The sequence below is a fragment of the Folsomia candida genome, unplaced genomic scaffold (genome assembly GCF_002217175.1).
Source record: "Folsomia candida strain VU population unplaced genomic scaffold, ASM221717v1 Fcan01_Sc001, whole genome shotgun sequence".
NCBI lineage: Eukaryota > Metazoa > Arthropoda > Collembola > Entomobryomorpha > Isotomidae > Folsomia > Folsomia candida.
Genome location: NW_019091193.1, coordinates 2,756,558 through 2,778,363, shown reverse-complemented (window position 1 = coordinate 2,778,363; position 21,806 = coordinate 2,756,558). Strand labels below are relative to the sequence as shown.

General features: G+C 37.5%; 3 protein-coding genes and 1 long non-coding RNA gene across 6 annotated transcripts; 3 read left to right on the top strand and 1 right to left on the bottom strand.

Moving 5' to 3' along the window:
• Positions 1-1,968: 1,968 nt before the first annotated feature.
• LOC110845483 (ABC transporter G family member 11) lies at positions 1,969-5,024 on the top strand. Its single transcript, XM_022091953.2, has 2 exons — positions 1,969-2,599; positions 2,900-5,024. The coding sequence occupies exons 1-2, from the start codon at positions 2,053-2,055 to the stop codon at positions 4,192-4,194; spliced, it is 1,842 nt and encodes a 613-aa protein (XP_021947645.1). The 5' UTR covers positions 1,969-2,052; the 3' UTR covers positions 4,195-5,024.
• Positions 5,025-5,758: 734 nt separating this feature from the next.
• LOC110845404 (probable cysteine desulfurase) lies at positions 5,759-10,530 on the top strand. Of its 2 annotated transcripts, XM_035846854.1 has the most exons (8): positions 5,761-6,196; positions 6,261-6,396; positions 6,884-8,078; positions 8,140-8,245; positions 8,313-8,476; positions 9,134-9,341; positions 9,422-9,559; positions 9,927-10,530. In XM_035846854.1, the coding sequence occupies exons 3-8, from the start codon at positions 7,672-7,674 to the stop codon at positions 10,227-10,229; spliced, it is 1,326 nt and encodes a 441-aa protein (XP_035702747.1). In that variant the 5' UTR covers positions 5,761-6,196; positions 6,261-6,396; positions 6,884-7,671; the 3' UTR covers positions 10,230-10,530. The 2 variants fall into 2 exon arrangements, with proteins under 2 accessions (XP_035702748.1, XP_035702747.1); XM_035846855.1 differs by lacking the exons at positions 8,140-8,245; positions 8,313-8,476; positions 9,134-9,341; positions 9,422-9,559; positions 9,927-10,530 and having other exon boundaries at positions 5,759-6,196; positions 6,884-7,434; positions 7,848-7,985.
• A 4,087-nt stretch (positions 10,531-14,617) lies between these two features.
• Positions 14,618-16,043, top strand: LOC110841743 (mucin-2). Its single transcript, XM_022087440.2, has 3 exons — positions 14,618-14,803; positions 14,870-15,019; positions 15,565-16,043. The coding sequence occupies exons 1-3, from the start codon at positions 14,680-14,682 to the stop codon at positions 15,741-15,743; spliced, it is 453 nt and encodes a 150-aa protein (XP_021943132.1). The 5' UTR covers positions 14,618-14,679; the 3' UTR covers positions 15,744-16,043.
• Positions 16,044-16,262: 219 nt separating this feature from the next.
• LOC118435227 lies at positions 16,263-20,077 on the bottom strand. 2 transcript variants are annotated; one of them, XR_004834638.1, is made up of 6 exons: positions 19,919-20,077; positions 19,693-19,758; positions 19,246-19,615; positions 18,127-18,709; positions 17,905-18,047; positions 16,263-16,321 (listed from the first exon to the last, which is right to left on the bottom strand). It is a non-coding gene; the product is annotated as an uncharacterized LOC118435227 (long non-coding RNA). The 2 variants fall into 2 exon arrangements; XR_004834640.1 differs by lacking the exons at positions 16,263-16,321; positions 17,905-18,047; positions 18,127-18,709 and having other exon boundaries at positions 19,203-19,615.
• Between the last annotated feature and the right edge of the window lie 1,729 nt (positions 20,078-21,806).

The following is a 21,806-nucleotide window of genomic DNA, read 5'->3' as shown; positions in this document are numbered from 1 at the left end:
AATATTGGAGTAATCTAGTCAAACAATTATTTTGAATATAATACAATATGCACATATAATCACTACATTGCATTTTTAAATATGTACTGCATTTCTGTGAGTAGATAATTATATTTTTTATGTATCCATGCTAAAAATACTAAAATATATCAGAACAATCATCTTATTAATATATGTAATTATGTCCAATATTTAGGAGTATTGGTAGTCCACCTTGTTGTTGCAAATACAATATAAGTTTTAATATACATATGCAGGCCTTCTAGAGAAAAAAGGTCGACTAGTACATGCATGATTGGCAAGCGTACAGTAAGTAAGTATCACGGCAGATTGACCTGCATGCATAAATAAATAAATATATATATATATAATTAATTATGCAATAAGCCGGCTACCTAATGCCTAAGAAGAATTAGACTCTGGAGTATAAATATGTTAGTACATATGTAAATGTGTACGTGGATATTCATTTTAAGGAATACCCCTTTATCCATTAGAATTTTAGCCATGCTAAATATATACTGAGCAATGTTAAGAACGGGGGTTTCTTATGGAGCTACATAGATTTAGCCATGGCTCAAACTTACATGGATGAAGAGTAAGTACATGTGCGTATGAAAATACCTGACAGAGATCGATATATAGAGTGTGTCCAGAAAGTTTCTCCCTATCAACCACTAACGAATTTTATTACCTGACAAACAGGGAGATAGAATTATTCAAACTGCGATCTTTTTTTAAACTACCGTAATATGGTGTGCTTAACCCGGCCTTCTTCACTATTTCCACCATTCATGCCTTAAAACTGTGGTGTAAAATGCGTGGTCCTTACGAAACCAACCTGGGACCGGGATTTCAAAGTCGTGTTTCGGCCTTGTAATGGATGCCACACCCTTTAAATTTGTTTTCCTGCATAACGAATTTTGTGAATTGAATTGTCAATGCTATTAAATCTAGCTCTTATCTGTGAATATGCGCTTATCGTCGCCTTCCGCAGGGGTCCAAATAGTCTAAAATCTATGCCTTGAACCAGTTTTGCGAAGTTTAACTCATATCACGTGGGCTAAAAAACGTTTTATACTGATCCCTGTATGTCTGACAACCTTCCTTTCTCATCCTGGGTTAGTCCCAAAAGTAGTTATTAAAGTATTACCATTCTTCTGAAAATGTAGCGTAGCGAGATTTAGGCTGGTTCACATTTCATACGAAAACTATGCGATTTCCTTCAAATTATTTATATAAGTTAGCATTTTTTTGATTGGTAGAGTGTCCTCGAACTATTTGAACTGCGTTTGGGTTTAAAATATTTTTTATCACTCCGCAATCCTAGCATCTTTCAGATTTTTGCATTTCCACTTAAATCTATCCCATGCATTGGATACTGCTAGGATACTCAATGCTTTGTGCATGGGAAAAGGCTTCACATTTGGTATGGTATTGGAAAAATAATTGCACGACAAAACTCAAAGATGTTAAAACTAGCAACAAAAAACGGGCTGAAAATCCATAGGGAGAAACTTTCTGGACACCCTCTACATATGTAAGTTTTCATATATACATATGAAATTCTATGATTCTCGAACTTCCATAACTTAACCATTATATGCAAATGCCGCACTGGAGATGCATCGTTAAAGATTTGAGAAAAGTAGTACTTTGTGCACTTCGGAACTATTTATAAATGCATAGCTTCACATAATTCGTACATATATACTTACTTAGTTTCGGAACTGGTTTGTTTGCATTTTGCTACTTTGTCTGGTAAATAGGGAAAAATACGAAAAACATGAGATACCTAAGATATTTACATATTTATGTATGTACAGGTATGGTCAGTTCTGTTTACTAGGTATGTAATACCTTATTATGCAATTTGCAGCGTAACTTTGTAAAATATCCCACATTTCTCGTATCAAGTTTATCTCAACCCAGCCAACATAAAAACCGGTCAGTCTCACTCTTCCAGCCAGACAATCACAACCTACATAGGTACATAGATACATCATAAAATAAATTAACACACTCTCCTAGTTTCCTCACATCTTTGCTAAAATGGCACAAAATGGATTCAGACTATCCATCCCTAACCCTCCAGCAGCCTCTGGATACACGTTATCCTGGACAAATCTGTCCTATTCCGTAAATAATGTGAAAATCTTAAAAAATCTGAACGGCATCCTGTCCCCGGGATCCGTTACGGCCGTAATTGGGGCGTCTGGTTCGGGAAAATCGTCATTTCTGGACGTTCTCGCGGGTCGCATTTCACCCACCTTGACCTCCGGCCAGGTCACTATTAATGGCGGCACGGAAATTAAAATGAAACAAGCTTCCCGCTATTGTGAGCAAGATGACGCCTTACTCACGTCCCTCACTGTGTATGAAAGTTTGATGTATTCGGCACACTTTAATCTCCCGAGTGATACGACGTTATCAAAAAAGAAAGAAATTGTGGACGATTTGCTGCAAGAATTTGGATTGGAGTCGGTCAAAAGGACGGTGATTGGAGGCCCTTTGAGGAAAGGATGCTCCGGGGGACAGATTCGTCGGGTCTCGGTCGCCTCACAAGTTATCGGGTTGAGAAATGGGATTTTGTATTTAGGTGAGTAAAAACAAGAATTTTGGAATATTTTGGGCGTACTCAAGTCAAATTTTGCAAGTTTATTGAGCATGCCAAACTTCTTAAAAAATTCGAGAGAAAAAAATCTGACAGGTTTATTTATGCATAAGAAAAACAAAAATTTCGAAAAATTTAAGGCCTTTTCATCTATATTTTTTCGAATTCCGACGGATTTTTATTTCAATGAAAATATTAATTCGCGGTAGTGAGTATGCCCATTAATTACCGAATTAGCTCCTTCACTTAAATTAATTACTAAATACCAATTTAATTAATTAAAAGATGAGCCATCGTCCGGGCTTGACTCTGTCGCTGCCAACGCCATGATTACCTGTCTCGTCACGCTCGCCCAAAAGCAGAACGCCACCGTGATCGTCACCATCCATCAGCCAAGCTCCGAGACGTTCGACCTATTCACCCACTGCCTCACTTTAGGCAATGGCTCCACCGTCTATCTCGGCCCACGAGATGGCGCCATCACTTACTTTGATCGTATCGGATATCCCATCCCGCTTCGCTGCAACCCGTGCGATTTCTACCTCAAATTAACCAGCACGGATTTCGACGCTAACAAAGACGAAGGTCGCGCCAGGCTGGAATCATTAATCACCAAATTTTCCCAATCTCCCGAACACGTGGCAATTAACGACGACATAAAAAACAATCCAATTTCCACCTCGCAAAAATCTGCTTCCCTCCAAACCAACGGTTTCCTCCAGACTACAAAATACCTCGTGTCCCGCACTTTTCTTAACGCGACGAAAAACCCGCTCGCTTACTGGATCCGGGTCGCGATGTATGTCGCCCTCGCCGTCCTCATGGGAACCACGTGGATCGACATGGGTCTAAACCAATCCGCCGCGCAGGATCGCATGGCGGGTCTCTTCTTTGCCGTGGCTTTCCTCTCCTTCATGTCCGTCGCGGGGATACCCGCCTTTTTAGAAGAGCGGGTAGTCTTCATTCGCGAAAATGCGAATAATCTGTACACAGTGGAATCGTACCTTTTGTCCAATCTTTTAGTCTCGATTCCCTTCATTTTCATTATTACGATCGCATTCTCATCAATTTCCTACTTTTTAATGGGGCTGCAACCCAGCGGGGAGAAATTTTGCATTTTTGTCGCCTTCCTCTTTTTCGCGTTGATGATCGCTGAAGCTCAAACGGTCATGATTTCCGTCGCGGTGCACATTTTTGTCGCCGCGTTGGCCATCACGGCCTTCACGAATGGGTTGTGGATGATTGTGCAGGGGTTTTTCGTTCAAAAAAAGAATATTCCGGCCTTTTGGAAAAATTCCTTTCATCAAGTGGATTTTCAGAAGTATGCGTATGAGCTCCTCATTACGAATGAGATGAGTGGGTTGACCTTCAATTGTGAGGATGATGGGTGCGCATGCGTTATTCCGTCGGTGGCGGGGGATTCGAACTGTACTTTTACGGGGGAGGATGTCCTGCATTATTTTGAGTCGGGAGATGTTTCGTACACGGATTGGTTGCTGATTATGGCGGGGATTTTCATTTTCTTCAAGGCAATGACGTATATCCTGTTAAAGATTCAGACTAGAAAGAATGCGTACTAAACAAGTGTTTTACAAGAGTTAACATAGTGTGAAAAGTAAGTTTATATTGTTAATTAAATGCTAATTTAATTAACGTAAAAGTGTTAATTTTAACGGGAATTTACATTTTCTTCGAGTTAATGACTTGTGCATATTCTGCTTAAAATAAAGATTAGGAAGATTTCATGCTAAACTAGTTATTATCGAGCTTATTGGAAGTTCAAGGACAATTAATTACTGTTGATGAACTACCTAAATAATAATATAATTGATTCTGCAAAATTTTTTCCTTGTTAAATTTACATATGTAAATCTCTGTCTGACGTATATTCAAAAAAATGTTATTCAGGAGGACAGGAAAATCCTCATAAATCTTAATGACTTCCTACCCAATTAATTTGGCGATGCTATCACAGATTAAAATCACATCTTTGGAGACATCGAATGAGGAAATTTCCTCATTGGTACAACATAATCCTTATTTGACGTGTTTAAGACATGTCTCCTTAGCGACATATTTGTCAAACTTTGAAACTTCTTAAATACGTCAACGAAACATGACGTAGATAATTTGCTAAGCCAATTCTTAGTACAATTTTGTGTGAACTTTTGTTTACTTGTTAATGTTGCTAAATAGAAATTACAATCTTCTTAATTATATACATAATGCATAAATTTATGTAGAAATTCTTAATTAAACTTACAAACGTACGACGCTGGCCGTTTAGCTTTTTCCAAATAAATGCGTATTCGGCGAATAACATGTACATAAATCAATTCCTTGTTATTCTCATATCTCTGTGAATGTGCAATTTATACTCCAATGAATAAAACTCACATAAAAAATGAAATCGTGCCAATTTACGTTGCATAACCAATATCTAACCTATAATCCCTCATATTTACATAACAATAAAATCACCATACTCATTTCATTCGTACAAATACATAAATACATAATGCATACGTGACCAGCGCAATAAGTCTGCAAGGATTTTACGTACCTTATCTCATCTCTATTTACATATTAGTTCATGGACAAGTTCACAAATTCCGAAAAAAATGCTACAATTTCTATTTCATGACATAATAAAATTCTAAGTAGATTGCAGACTTGATAAGGAGAATTTCACATTCGTCACATTTTACTTGGAAAGGAACTTGCTCACTTTTATTAGTGAACCGGTTCCGTTCAGTTTTGTCCTTAAACGATGGAAAAATTGGCTTGGTGGATGTCCGTGAATTAATCAAGGCATAAAAATCACTGATTTGAAACTTAATGTACTTTTAATGCTAATGCTTTAAAATTCCAGGTACCTGAAGATTTTGGGTATATAAGTCTTATCTAAAAAAATTATGATGTTTTCCCAGCCGCATTTATATAATATGGGTCCAGTCGTGCATATTAATTTATGCATTAACGAGAGGCCGAGACAGGTTTGGTGCACACAAACGTATGTACGTACTTAATTAACTTCTGAATTACACCAGCCTCCATCAACTATCTATATAAACACATATTATTTATTGAATTTGCTTACTAAGTATGTTCATTTGCAAGCGAAGTGATTGACTGCTACGCTAAACTTGTTTGCATCTGCCTAAGCCTGAAATAAGTATAAATATATATGCGCCATGGTAAAATTACACAACATTAAAAAATCTGAGGTTGGAGAGAGCAAAATGTTAAGAATTCCACGACCGCGGAGTAATTTCGGGAGTCAGACGTCCATCCGAAATTCGAATTTTTCTAGTTTGGAGACTAATAGGAGAAGTTACGATAATTTTTTTTCGAGCAATAGTTTTGAAACTTTTTATCCTTCGTCGGACTATATTTCGGAGGAGGAGAAAGAATATAGGAAGTTTAGCAGATCGATAAGTGAGGTTAATTCGTTGAGTAAGTCGCTACTGTCGGTTTCAGACAGCGAATGCAGTACTCCTGTCGCAAAAATTGGGGATGTTGGAGGTAGTAGTATAATTGGGGAGGATTTGGTCATTCCTGGACCTTTTGGACCTCGGAAATGTGAGCATAAGTTAAGAAATTTAAGCAAATATTTACATAAACTAAAATATGTAAATTTGAATAGGCGTCTATCTCGACCAGACCGCGTCAAACCGCGCCGTCGAAGAAATAGAGGATTTTTTGCGTGCTAAAGTTCTACCAATTTATGCAAATACGCACACAACGAATACTTACTGTGCTGCGCAAATTACAACACTAAGGTATTTACGTAGATAGTATGTATACTAACCTTACATAACTACCATTAAATAATTAAATAATTTACTGTCAATAATACCTATCGCGCTGCAAAAATTAACACGCTAAGGTATTTAGTATAACTGACCTTACATAATTAGCATTAATTAAATTTTTCGCCTATTTACTGTCAATGGGGGCCACACCCATAAATATAGCCAATCATGTAATGCACATAGGTATGCAGAATCTACTTAAGTGCATTACATGATTAGTGCATTATCAATTATGCAACTTTCGTTCTGGTACATAACCTGTTTCGTAACTAGAAACCGGTCTAGACCGGTTTGGGATAAGTGAAGCCCGTCTAGGGCAATGTGGGACCCAACGTAACCCACGCACGACACTACCCAATTTTTTAAAAATACTGTCCCTAACATTTTTAGATCTACGAAAATAATATGCAACCCATGACATAATTTATTGTTAGCGCTTGATCTTATTTTTTAGGGAAGAAGCCAGGAGTATAATTCATGACGAGTGTGGCTGTAGTGAGGATGATGTCGTAATTTTTACCGGGTCCGGAACAACTACGGCAATCCATAAATTTCTGGGATCCATTATTACTCAGCAAAAAGACGGATTTCCTCCTCCCCTCGTAATTGTGGGACCTTTCGAACACCACTCCAACATTCTGCCGTGGCGAGAAGTAACTGACCGATTAATCACGGTGGCTACAAATTCGTCCGGGTTTGTCGACCTGAAGCAATTAGAGGGCATTTTGAAATCCATTCGGGGAAATAAGATGACGAAATCCCGCCTGGTGGTTGGCTCCTTCTCGGCTGGATCGAACGTTACTGGGGCGCTAAGTGACGATGTCGCCATTACCGCGCTTCTCCATAAGTATGGGGCTTTCTCGTTTTGGGATTACGCCGCTGCGGCGCCACATGTAAAAATCTGTATGAATCCGAAAACTGGGAATGACTCGCTGGACAAGTTGTGTAGAAAGGATGCAATTTCGTTTTCTGGACATAAATTTCTTGGCGGGCCGCAAACACCGGGTAATATATTGAGCTGTACTACTTCCGGTCCAGATATGCATATGCCTTGTCCAAAGTACGCGGCATTTATTTTGTAGGTTGGATATTGTTAAAAATATACATCGACCTTTCTGATTTTTGAAAATTTTCATAAAACCGGTTTTTTTATTTTCTCCAAACTCTTGTTTAAACTGATTTTTCAAACTGGTTTTATACCCGATTAATTTTTTTAATAATCTGAAATTTACAATACAACAAATGCTAGACATTATTTTGCGAAATAAATCTATATGTAGCCCCGAAACGATTTTTGCTATGAAAAATTGGTTTCCAGCTTTACTAAAATATTTCAAACTTCATTCTGTAAAATCGAAAACCAGTTTTGAATACTCTCGTCTAAAGTTTCGAATTTATGTGAAAATTATCTTTTTAAGGAGTCTTAATCGCAAAGAAATCCGTATTTCGAAACCCACCCCACACGGTCATGGCGGTGGCACTGTCGTGTTCGTCACGCAGGCAAGACACCGCTATCTCAACGACCTTGTAGAACGTAACGAAGGCGGTACTCCCGACATTGTGGGGTCCATTCGATTAGGATTGGTGTTTCAGCTACAAAAATTATCCGGAATTGGATCCATCGTTCAAAAGGAAGGGGAATTTACTAGGTAAATTTTATTGTTCATTTCAAAAATAATTTTCAATGTTTAATTTCCTTAATATTTTCAGACAGGTGATTAAGGCGTGGAGAAAGATCCCAGAAATAATTATTTTGGGCCCAACAGATGCACCACGATTACCCATAATTTCCTTCCTAATTTACAATAAACGAATGGTACGTCATAATTAATTTTAATCATTTTTTGCCAATATGGTTTACTAAATATGTACAATTGTTTCAGGATTGCTACCTGCATCACAATTTTGTGACGACGTTACTCAATGATTTATTTGGTATTCAAAGCAGAAGTGGTTGCATGTGCGCGGGTCCGTATGGTCAACTGCTGCTTGGAATTGATGACAAGCTGGCGAAAGTCTATGAACAAATGCTCTCAGTTCCGATAAGGTAACAATGAAGTTGAGCTATACAAATTCGTACATACATAGTTTCGAATGTGACATTTTGGGGTGGTGAAATATGAATCGATCTGGTCTAAAAAAAATGGGACGATCTCATTTGAAATTTGGGGACTCTGGGAACGAAACCCAGTTTTTTTAATAAGATTTTTTGTAAAACCTAAATTTTTCCGAGAAACCGATTTTGTCAGCAAAACGGTCGTTAACGCAACCCAGTTAGTTTTATTACACGCAAAAACCGGTTTGATTTTTTGTGGCAAAAATTATCTTGGTTATTTATGATGATTGCGAACACGTGTACGAATTACCTTTTTTTGTCTTTGTTAATTGTCCTCAAACACATTTTTTGTCAAAGTCCTGCCACATTATTGCCGTAATTTGCATAAATTCTGCCGGGTTACATACTCTCGCACAATTGTTATTTGCGTACAACTGGAATGAAACTGATTGACAATCAGTTTCATTCAGATCACAATCAGTGATTGTGGAGAATATAAATGGAAAACTAGTTCAATAAAATTTTCCAAAATCGTAAAAATCGAAAACCTGTTTTTTGATACCCTATTAATCATCGATAACACTGACTCGATCACTTTGAAGTGGATTATAATATTACCATTTCATTTATGTATTCTACCCTTTACAGGAATTCAAACGGTGATGCTGCATATGGCGTAGTTTTTAAGCCTGGATTCACCCGGGTTTCTCTTCCCTATCACGCATCTCAACAAGAAATTAGTTATTTGATTGACGCCGTAATGTTAATTGCAACACAAGGATGGAAATTTTTACCTTTTTACGAAATGAATAGTGCAACTGGGACATTTAAGTTTGCTTCAAATTTACACCAACACGTAAATAAAATACCGAGCAAAATATCTATGATTTTATATGATATTCCCCAATTTTATTGGTTTGCTAAACTCATTTTCAGAATACTTTGAATCATCGAGTAAGTCTTAAAACCTTCGGATCAGAGCGTGTTGCCTCATCGGATAAGAATATTGATTTGGCGCCAGATTTTGAGATGGCGTTGAGCTATGCAAAACATTTACTGGACAGTGTTGAACAGGTTTGATTTAGATACTTCTTAAAGCTTGAATGAACATCAATCTTCCAATTTTTATTCAGAACTCAGAAGTAACGTTCATAATTCTGAGATTCTGAAATTTCTCATCAATTTCAACTTATTTGTAAATTCTAAATCAATAAAATGACCAGGATTTTTTCTCCTGAGGGGACGAAAAAGGGTATTTTTTAGTTACATAATTTATGAACAGTTTGAATTAAATAATTTTGCACACAATTTCTATCCGAACTTGTATTAGCAAGCGTGCTTAATTTTACAAACATGAATTTCTAGTTAAAATGATGTCTAATTTTCGGCAGGCCGACTTTCACTCCCTGGGATTTTAATTTAATTTTCTAATTCTCCTTAGGTTTTGGTACATTCTGATATTACGATATCAAACGAAGCCTTTCCCCAAGATTGGTATCCGTTCCGGTGGTTCCTGCTTCCGTCAGAAGCTCTTTTCCTTATCCGGCATGGAGGAAAAATTCCGAAATATTCTAAAAATCCCAATAAACTGCCATTTATTCCTAAAACAAATTATAAAACGAACAAGTACAACTGGATTCTTGGCAGTATTCCTAACTCGGTAAGACAAAAGAAGCATTTTGAAGGCACGAGGAAGGAATTGGCATTTTTAAGTACGCTGAAATCGCAAAGAAGTCTAAAATAGGACAATCAAAATATATATTTTGAAGTTTGTTTCAGAGCAAAGTTCATAGTTCGAAAGTATGCATTTAAGTTCCTGAGTTTATTCATTTGTCTCATACTTTCAAACTAGATCCCGAAATATTTACTATGTTACATATGTATGTATGCATATTTACCTAAAGTACTGGCGCTGGTCGCTTAGTTTTTTCCAAATTAATGTATTTAAAATGATAATATTTAATATTCTGCGAATAACATATTTAATATCTGCACTTCAATTCTCTGCGAATACAATTTTATGCTTAATTGAATAAAACTTAAGATTGCTGAAAGTACTTGGTATATACACACTACCTAAATTATAATTACACAAATGAATTCAAGAGGTTCACCGAACCACAAAACTCTTTCTTACCAAAGGTATTTTTGGAAATTTTATGTACGTTCTCCGCCACTTTACACTACGCATCCATCATCTTTTTTTAAAAATCCCCCATCTAAATAATTACACACAGTAGTGTAACTGGTACGAAATAAAAAACGGTCTCGTGTGCAATTGGTAGCTAAGAGAAATAATTTTGCTACGCAAATGTGCGAAATTTATAGGCAAACAATTATTTAGAAAAATAGCTGGTAGTCAACTGATAAAAAAATCGTTGCAGAAATTTGTGCAATTTTGGTATGGGACGGAATATTTCCGAAAATTATCTGGTAACAGGGATGTTCTTCTTTCTCGAGAGTGTTTTGCATTCATAGAAACTATCAAGCATCATTTTATCAATTTTCCTATTTTTAAGCACACCCAACAACCTAGCAATTTTGATCCTATATTCAAACCAGAAACACAAAATAGAACTTGTAACTACGACTCCGCATAGAATGAAAAGTGTCACAATGCCCCCGTCCAACCCTAACGAGAAGGATCTCTCATTCCTTCTGTTGATTGCCTGCTCCCTATCTGACATGGCCATAGATTCGACTTCTTTTTCTACGCGGGCATAAATTCCTGTTTCAATCAGGCCTTTATAATATTTTGGAACTTTAGATAAACCCTCGCCCTCGAATATTAATCCTACTTGGAGTGGATTTAGTATCTCTTTTCCTTTGTGAAATTTCGTCCCGTAATAGCTCCAGGTTAGGAATTCATACTCAAATTGCAGAAGGTCTGATTTAGCGATGAAAACCGTTTTGCGGGAACAATCGACAACTTCCGTTTCTATATTTTTCTGCACATCGGTTACCGTGAGGTCCTTTCTTGAGTAGTCAATTTCCTTTGGGAAATGGGCGTGATGTGGATTCAACAGTTGGAGCATTAACGCCAGATGGGGCCACTCAAGCAATGGAACCGATTCGGGACCTTCATCCCAGCGCAAGTGTGCTTGTAAAAGGTGATCCAAGACATGCTTCAGATATATTAAAAATTTGAATTCAAAAACAGTATAACCCGGAAATTGAACCGGGGTTGATAACAATTTATAACAATTGCTAGAATCATGTTGATTTTGTAAATCGACAAAACTCGTGTTGTGAAAAATTTCATAATCGCGAACACCTAGGCGATACGCTGAAATAAAATAAGTGCAATTTCTTTCTAAAATTGACCATGAAATCTGTCGAATTGTAATGAGACGACGAATGTATCGCACCACCTTCGCATAAAAGATCTACAAACCTTTCTGGAATTACTGAATTTAGCGGTGAATTAAGCTTGGAGATCATTAATTCGTTATAACAATTCGTTAAGATGACCGACATTAGACTCTAAATGCCAAAAATGTAACGGAATATGATCAATTTAACAATCTTCATCGGAACCAAGTAAGCTTCTTCTAAAAGCGAGGACAGGACGAACAGCCAGGGGGAAAATGAGACGTTCCCCACCTCCGCGTTGCGAACGTACATCCAAACAATAGCGGTAATGAGGAAAAGGCAAATGCCTAGCCCCACCCATAAATTTGGCTGGAACGGATCCAAGTAAAAGCGAAAAGTTAAATATGATTCGACATAACAGGTTAAAAATTGAAATCCTACGAATTTTAAGTTGACCGTGGTATATACCCAGTGGTCTTCCGTAATATCTTCTAATTCAAATTGTGCGAGCTTGATAATTTGTGAACCTTCAGAGAACAGAGTTGCATTAGCTTTGCGGAACACGGCCTGAGCCAAATGTTCCACCGTGTAAGGATTGGAACGGTCAAACGGATTAAAAGGATCGATATTATTTACTAAAGTGATGTCTATTTTAAAACTATCTTTCTGTAAATTAAACTGTTTCACTGCGAAACACCAATATTTAGGTGGCATCGACAATTTGATAAATATCGTGACTAGATTGTCCATTTTATCCACACAATTCAAATTTCCCTCGTGAACGTCTTCTCCATCTTGTCCCTTAACGCAGAAACTTATCAGATTATCACCCTCCCGAGAAATGAAGGTTATGCCCAAGTTGTAAACGTGCTTGCTGAACGTTTCGAACTGCATGAATAAACTCAGACCTCCCGCTTTCTCACGATGCCCCACAACCACGACAAAAAGCTTCTTGTCACGGACGAAAAATCCATTCGTAGAATTAACAAAGAAATGTTCTTCGTTTACGAATTCCATCCAGTTCTTCTGCTTATGGTGATTTCGCCATTTTGAACTTAGCGAGGTAAAAAAGTTCATAAGAACTATGGCTATTCGGCACGTACCAAAACGTGATTTAGTCACATCGATGGCGGGAAATGTAATGTGTGATGTTTCGCCAATGTCGGGGTATTTGTACGGCGACGGAAAGAAAATTTCAGTTGGAAGATGATTTCCATTTGAATGAAATGTGCTCGAGTCAATGCCATCATGGATGATGTGCAAGTTGCATGGGGAAACGTGATCGAGGAGATGGTCAATCTGAATCGGGTTGTTCGACATGGTAAGATTTCGGTTAGTTGGAATGATCAATATAAAGTTCGCGAAATTTCGGGTCCACCGTAATTTGTGAGATTAAGAACCTGTAGAGTTCTTAATCTCCGAAATCTTCCCAGTAAACGACAAAGCTCCCTTGTGCAAAAGAATGTTTGCGTTAGTTATGTTCCTTGGTAACCCATTCATGGAATACACTCTAAAAATTCGACTCATTATACAAAGGATGTTCCCGTTTACATAAGTGCTGATGGATTTGTCTGATGTCAATGATTGTACCTTTAATTAACAAGCTTCGTCATCAGATTATTTAAAGTAGAAATGAACGAATGAGTAGGTATATGCGAATACATATGTAATTCTTGGTACGTTGAAACTATTGAACACGCAAACAGACCAAACACTACCTAATTAGTATACCCCATCCAATTTTCTCCCGTTAATACATTGTGAATATCTGAGGACTGTATTACTGTAATGATTGTACTTGTCAGTAAAGAGAAGTAGAGAAGAATCTCATTAATTTGTTGTAACAGGATAAGAATATGAACATGGGAAAAACACCTATTTTGGAAAATTTTTCAGTATTTGCATATTATATACATATGCATGTGCTGTACGGAGTAAAATCTCCAGTTACCTCATTTACATATTTTGACCGATCCCTTGCTATAATAATATGAGATTATATATTTATAAATACCACGTATACATGCGTATGCATGAGCGATACGGATGTGAGGTTGGCAATGAAAAAGTATTTCATTTATATTTTCGAACTGTGTATCAGTGATGTGCACATTATTTTCCAGTTATGCAAATAAATCAGCATACACACATAAGTTGCCAAGAACGATTCCGGTTAACTCCGTGAACTACATACAACGGTACTTTATGTGTACATACACACAAATTTAATTGCGTCACTAGAAATTAAATACGTCTTTGTGGTCAACCTGATGTATTTAGAAAATACGCCTCGAACAAAATTATGAGATTGAACGTATCCTTCTCAACAGAATCCTTCGTCAGGTACATACATAATTGGGTATATTTATACAGTTGGCTAACAATAGATATTTCTGCATGAGGCACTACGATATATCACTTGCGAGTAGTTCATAACTAGTGTGGGCAAGTTTGAAATGTTGACCGTGGAATTAACATGCTAAAATTTCTAAATTGAGTGACATTCATTTTCCCGATTACATTCCAAACGAGATTTTATGCGTCATCCGTATCATTTCTTTCCCTGAATGGATTTTGCATCCTACAGGACATATTTATGTACAAGATACATACGTAGATTCATACATTAACTCTAAATTGGGGGGGGGGTGGGTGTGCTTAGAGTACGCTGCTAAAAATGTCCTTGAACTTCTACGTAGAAGTTTCATTATCTGATTATCTCACCGCAATTTGTTTATCTTGGAAATCGAGTTATTTACATAGTTGTGATTCCCATTGTTACCTTCTCCATATAAAGCGTCACCTTATTCCGCCCTGGATTCAGTAGAATAATATTTTTTCAAATACATGTTTTAAATCTTTCCAGAGCAACAATAAATACGATGAAATCCTGGATTTTCTTTGCCCTCGTCAGCGCCGTCTTCCTCGTGGGGGCGGACGGGTCCCGAGTAAAGAGGAGCGGGATGGACCCTAGTCGGGCAAGATTTAGCCGGGAAATCAATAATGGTGGGAAATTAAATTATGAATATGCGGTTAATTTTGTGTACCTTAAGACAAAATTGTTTTTTACAGTTTGTTGCGGGGAAACGCCACGTTGGCGTCACCAGGTGCTCAACTTCCCCGCGGAGAACCGAGTTTGTCGGTGTAACCCGCTTTGGGCCGGAAGCAGCCTGTATAGATGGTCCTGCACGGCTTTGCCACCAACCACGACCACGACGCGAGGTAAGGCGTCGTGTCATTAATGAATTAATGATGAACATTTTATTTAGTAGAGAGACTTTCTATACATGGTTATTATCACCTTCGCTGGAATATCTAAACTATATAAAGCAGGCGAGTGTATCGCTGCTGGCTGGGTCGGTGGCTTAGTTGAGAAGTTAGCCTCTCCTTTTCTCTCTCCACTCTGCAGAGAGAACAGGAGAGGCTAACTTCACTAATGTAGGGGTAACGGGCTTATCGACGGGCCTATTTTGCACGTCAATTGACGGGCTTCTACACTAGTTCAAGTATAAAGTGCTCTAAAAACAGGGAATTTTAATCCTGAATAACCACGTGGCGTTGCGTTGGTTTCACTTTAAAAACTCCTCTGGAACCAATTTCTGAGTATCTTTAAATCACAATTTTTGAAGATAAAGTACGAATAAAAAACTTTCGGAGATATTAAGTACGGGTTGTAAATATGTACAAGAAGGAGCAAAATTTGCAATTTCAATTTCGGAAATATAGGTAAAAATTAGTATTGAACCTATGTATTTCGAATTATTTAGCAACGACCACGACAGTCCCAACAACAACTACCGTCGCCACGACGACGACCGTCCCCACAACGACCACTGTCCCAACGACGACGACCGTGCCAACGACGACTACCGTCCCAACAACAACTGTCGTCGAGCCAACGACTCAACCCTCAACCACCACAACTGCCAGATTAGTATTTCCTTGAACCACAACATATCAGAAATTGGTGTAAAAATGGATCCACCCACCTGTCAAATTTATTTCTATCAATTGACCGAAACCTTTGAAATTTTCCCTTGTTAATTGACGCACGTATGAAGAATACATTTCTTTTAAAACTTTGCAGAATCATATTTCGGTGCATAATTGTTATTACTTCGGTATGATCCGCCCATCTGCATCGCCCGTGCCATCAACTTATTCGTAAGTACATTGTCTATGGTTGCCGGTGACTAGAATTTACTTATAAAATTCAAAAAATAAAGCTGTTACATCTTTTATTTTATAGTTTAGTAATTGGCCGGAGAATTTATTCACCTATTGAGAATTGCAAGTCTTTGTACATTGAACATGTAAATTATTAGTAACTAGCGTATAGCCCGGCCAAGGCCGGGTTCTAGGGTTCCAGTGGGGGGTGTGCCCAAAGCGAAAAATCCGTCATACTATACTTTAAATAATTCCCAGTGGAGACTTTGTCATACCGCATACATACATCAGAGTGAGGGTTTGCCCAAGTCATGCTGCATTTTAATTAACCTGGTCACAGTACAATTTGATTTCCCCCTGTGGGAGTAGTTGAATAGCTAATTACTTAAATTCCCGTTGCGTGGGAGTAACTGCATAGCTAACTATTGAAATTCCCACGCTTCACGCCCCCGTTAAATTCCATAAACCCCGTTAACTTCTACAATTAACGCCAAGCTATTGACGGATTGGGATTCAGCGTCAAAAATACATTCGAATTGATATGCCACTCGCTGTGGTTGGAGTTTCTCACACTAAAATAATTAATTAATAGTGTTTATCAAGATCACTTATCATGATAACCACTATTGATGAGTGACGTATGTATACGTATACTGCTCACTCACTCAATTTACTTGCACACTGTGTTTATATACAAAGGCATTTAATTTGAGTTTGATGGCAAGTGTAAGTACGTGAAAGTCACGTGCAGGCGAAGTGAGACTCATGCAGAAAATTCATGCATGCAGTTTTTGCTCCGCTTCATTCTTTGTCTCCTCTACGGGGTAACTTGGACTCGATCACAGAGTCAGGCAGGGAATACGCTGGCATTTTATGAGTAGTGATATTTTATAATATACATAATTTATATACTATCCTCGCACTCAGCCCTTGCACCTCATTTGCATATTTTAACGCATTCGCGAGAGCCATAGAGTTTATTCAACATGGAAAGCTCGTATCGCCGAAAATGGGCTATTGAGATTTATGCAAATGAAGTGCAAAGCCTAAGTACGGGGATAGTACATACTCTTATTTTATTTGCTGTAAAATCTCGCGGTAAAAAGGTTTCCACCTGCCCCATACAGTTCGCACCCAATTACATTCAAAGCTTATTGCAACTTAAAACTTTAGACATAGGGTTTTGAATGGAAGTGGGTGCGAACTGTGTGGGCCAGGTGGAAACTTTTTTACCGCGAGATTTTACAGCAAATAAAATAGGAGTATGTATAATTAACAATCCTACAAAAGAAAACAGAGCAGACTAAAATATTAGCACTAATCTTAACTTCTAACGCCCAGGCAATAATAAGTAGGAAAACATTATCAACAGTCATAAATAATAGTTTAGTTCATCAAAAAGTAAAAATGTAAAAAATTTCATACGCAAATCATAACCTGCCTTCTTATAAATATGCAAGCGAAATCATATTTTTTCAAAAATTATGCAAGTCGAGCACGCTTCGAAGATGGCGATTCACGTAATAACTGCAGCATTTTATCCGGATCACTAACAAATAAAAATTTCTTTTGACTGTGTAAACTGTTAAAATATGCATGTTAACAAAGTTTTCCATATTTATCAATTTTTAAGTTTGTCGACTTTTATGAGGGCTGAGCATTTTCCAACCTTTTTCCCAGGACAAGGGATTAAAAGGGTCCTTTTGTTTTTATGCCTCATTAGAAGGGACACTTCGTTTGAGCATAACTCTGCGTAGTTTGTATGGTCACTTCTGACCACATATTATTACATATGTATGAATGTCTCCTATGTACTGTCAAAACCTTAAAACCAAGTTGTTTAATAGAAATCACCATCAGTCTAAAAATATCTTCCAGCGAGATCATTTTTACTTTCATAAACTACATAAAAGTGAAATTATTAAGAGTTTGAAGCATACCTTTTGATAAAATCTTCAACCTTCTTCTTCACACCAGCCATATCATGCAATTCAGCAAGTTTCAGGATCTCGAAACAATTTTCCCACGTGGCCAGAGTCGGAAGCATCTCTTGGCACATGTCGATCAAGGAATGGACTTGATACTGGAAATATGAAACAAAAATAGTAACTATACAACATAGGTGATCGCTTATCATCTCCGTATCATTTTTGCATGCACACCTTAATCGCCGCGTTCACAATCTCGTCATAAAACTCGCCCCACTTTTCATCTAGTTCTCCAGTGTATACGAACTTCAAAAATATTTTGAGCCCGTCGCCCCCATGTCGTCCAGCTTGACGACACCTTCAGTCTTCTCTTTCATCTCGGTGGCGAACATGGCTGCAAAAACGGAGCTCTGCATGGATAGGATCAGCCTGTGTGCCGCGATGCGTTGGTCATCCCTCGTCTCAAAGGTCACGTCGGCCCGATCCCCACTTTCCAGCAGGGCAAGTATGCCTTTTTTATGACGCTGGAGACTTTTTGCTTGTTCCCTCTCCATAATTGTAGATGACGACGAATTATTTCCGCAAGTCGTGAAATTGTATTTGCCAAAAACTTGAAACTTGATTTTCATCCTGAACGGGGAGCCGGTGCTGGCAATTTTTTGGAAAATCGAGTTGAGGGTGAAAGTCTGCGCTTGTCCATTGGCCAAGACGTTCAAAGTCAATGGAGATGCAGCCGATGTTCCGGTTCTGCTGTATCGTACGAAATTACACGGAAAGGGCTCTGTTGATGTCGCAGTGACCAGGTGGCAGGTTCTTTCTATACGGGATCGAATTAATTATACATATATAAAATGATGTTACATATATGTATAAGTATCAAAAATGGGAATTTTACATGACCATAATTTTGCCAAACAATATGATAATGATCTGAAATCTGATGATAGCGAATTTAACCTCCTTCGTGCATATTACTTATTTTTTAAATAAAATTTCTTTGGATACGATTTCATAATTACACCTGATAATAGCAACCAATCAAATTGTCATGATATATATAAAAAGGAAATATCTATGTATGTATATTGCCGGAAGTTTTGAGTTTCTTTTACCAAAACCACGAAACATCCACTTTTTATTATTGGTCGGTATAGGGAAAATTCCAAAATTTAACGAAAAAAATCAACTTTTCACCATACCTATACAGTTTTTCCACAAAATACCGACATATTTTTTTGAGAAATTTTGGGGGTCAAGATAATTTATGTAGTACACATATTTGTGTAGTTCGTCTTCAGCGGAGAACAAAATACCAGGTACACAAATATCTGTATTTCGTCCTTAAGAGGTTACCTTATCTAAATATGTATCATGTTTCTTATTCAATTGAAATAGTTCATTGGCATTAGACCCAAATACATTGTCAATGGAGGCTTGCAGGATAACGGGAACCTGGTCGGTGCCAGTGTATTCGACTAATTGCAAGTACAATGCGGGGAATTTTCAGTGGTATCGTACGCCAGGGAAAATGAGATTCTTCCCCTAGTTTATTTCATATTCCATGATCGTACGCCAAGAAAAGTTTCCAGCTCGAGACTTTGCCCACGCTGGAGCCGACGGTGAATGGGAGAACGTACTGGCTCAGGACGTCTCGATTCCGGTGGAAGGAGACAAAGTCGAAATTGCTGATATTCCAGGTCAAATCGTGAACCTCGTTCTCAACCTGAAAAATAAATTGGAAACTAATATTCTGTAATGAGTGACGAATTGTTAAAAAATTGCACCAGCCTACTTACAAACCTTGGAATGAGCGATCAGGTATTTCGACATGATTAATTGCGAAGAAACACAGATCACATAAACATGCTGCAAAATATGGAATACAAAACTGTGAATTGAAAAATTGAACAATTAAGAACATAAACTACTTAATACTGCATCTGCATATAATTATACTGTATGCATAAATAGGTCTGAATGAATTGGTGACCATATGATATGAACTTATAGATAATTGGTAACTTACTTACGTCAAACGTTTGTTGAAAACTAAAAAACGGTGAATTTAATTTCAAATTTGTGTTCTTATTTTATATTTTTTATTTGCGTCAGCTGCAGCGGATTTGATTTTCAAGTCCTTAGCTCGTTTCGTGGTTAAATGAGAAGGGATGCGAAGGGCTTCTGTAAGGGCTTTTTACATACTAGGTATATTTTGCATTTAAACGCTTGCAGATTGGTGCAAGCGTATGTACTTAAATGATGTGATGCGACGGATACCTTGAACCTCTCCTTTACAACAAATTCTACAGTTCAAATATGTAGGAAGCATAAGATGGATTAACGACCACCCCCTTCAAATCGATAACACACCTTATGCACGGCCCAACACATGTATGCAAGTACCGTACAGATATTACTGTATTATGTGTGTACCCACTACATGTGTATGTAGAACACGGCTAGGTACCGAGCTTCGGCTACTTATTTTGAGATATTTAACAATTTTTGTCACCTACACTCTTAGAAATGGGGTTACGATTATAACCACAAAGTAAACGTAGAGCGGGTCTTATATATACCCGATCATTTGCAACTTCGGCCTGAAAATTGTCAAAAATAAGTTTTGAAATCTCAAATTTCTGTAGAATACTAAAAATATATCTAGCCAACATATCCAGGAACCAAGAGGGATTTAATCCATTATCCACTTTGCATTTAACTTTTTCCTTCGCACCAGCCGTTACTGATTTTTTTGAAAGACTTTGCAACTTCAATTTTGATTTTCTGCCACCGGAATCAAAATTTTTTATATTAGATATATTTAGTAAGATGTTTTTAGATATATTTCCCATGAAAAATTGCCTTCCTGGAGTTTCTGTTACGTTTTTAAGAATGTATTATTCATCGTAAGTGACCAAATTTTTTGGTGAGATTTTGTTGTAAAGCTTGGGAGGTCGTGCGATTACTAGTTGCCCTATGTTTTCCTGGAGATTTCTTTGCATACGCATTACTGATTCGATAAGATGATCATGATTCTGGTTGAAAGGTCAGATTGAATAGTCAACCGTTTCAGAAGATCAGTTTATTTTATTAAAAAATATTTCAAGAACCTTTATGAATGTGCCAAGCTACATCGATGTCAATGTGAGGACATAAATGCGGGGGTAGTTATGTATGAGGGTGGAAATTTAATCAACATATTATCGAGCTTCATCTTGTGATAATTAAACCAGTTTCCCCGGTTTTGCTATGAAGGAAAGGTCACAATATCTGAAAGGCCAGATTTTAAAGCCTACAAAAGGCGAATCGACATGGTTTATACGACTTTGCACTCGAATATCTCTGGTGCAAATTCGAATTTTGAGCTGATTTTCGTAGGCAAGCAAGATATCATCCTTAAAAACATGTCTGCAAAGTTTTATTTGGATAGCTTAAATAATGTTCCCTCCAGGGCCCTCAGAGTTGGAGGGTGCTGTAAAAACACTTTCCAAACTGCTGTTCTAATAAAATGGTGTCGAACAAAATATTTTTTTCTGATGTCCTAACGCAGAAATCGTCTTTGTGACTATTATCAAATGACTTAGCATGCTTTTCACTATGTAAAACCACTTTTGGCTCATGCTTATCTTTTAAGTCTGTTTTGTAGTCTAACTTCATACTTGTCCTAATGGAATGTGCTTGCTTGCGCACGCAACTCGTCCACTTTTAAGGCCCCCACATTTTACGAGTTAGATGCTAAAAATCCCAAACGTTGTTTTTGTCCAAGGTACAAATTGTATGTTGCACTGTAAGTACTTTTGACAAAATTTTGATAAGTGGTTACACCGTTATAAATTAGTTCTTACCAAATCCCATCAGTTTTGTAAAAAGGTTCTTGTCAAAATCGAAGCGGAACTTTAATTTTTTTTAACTAA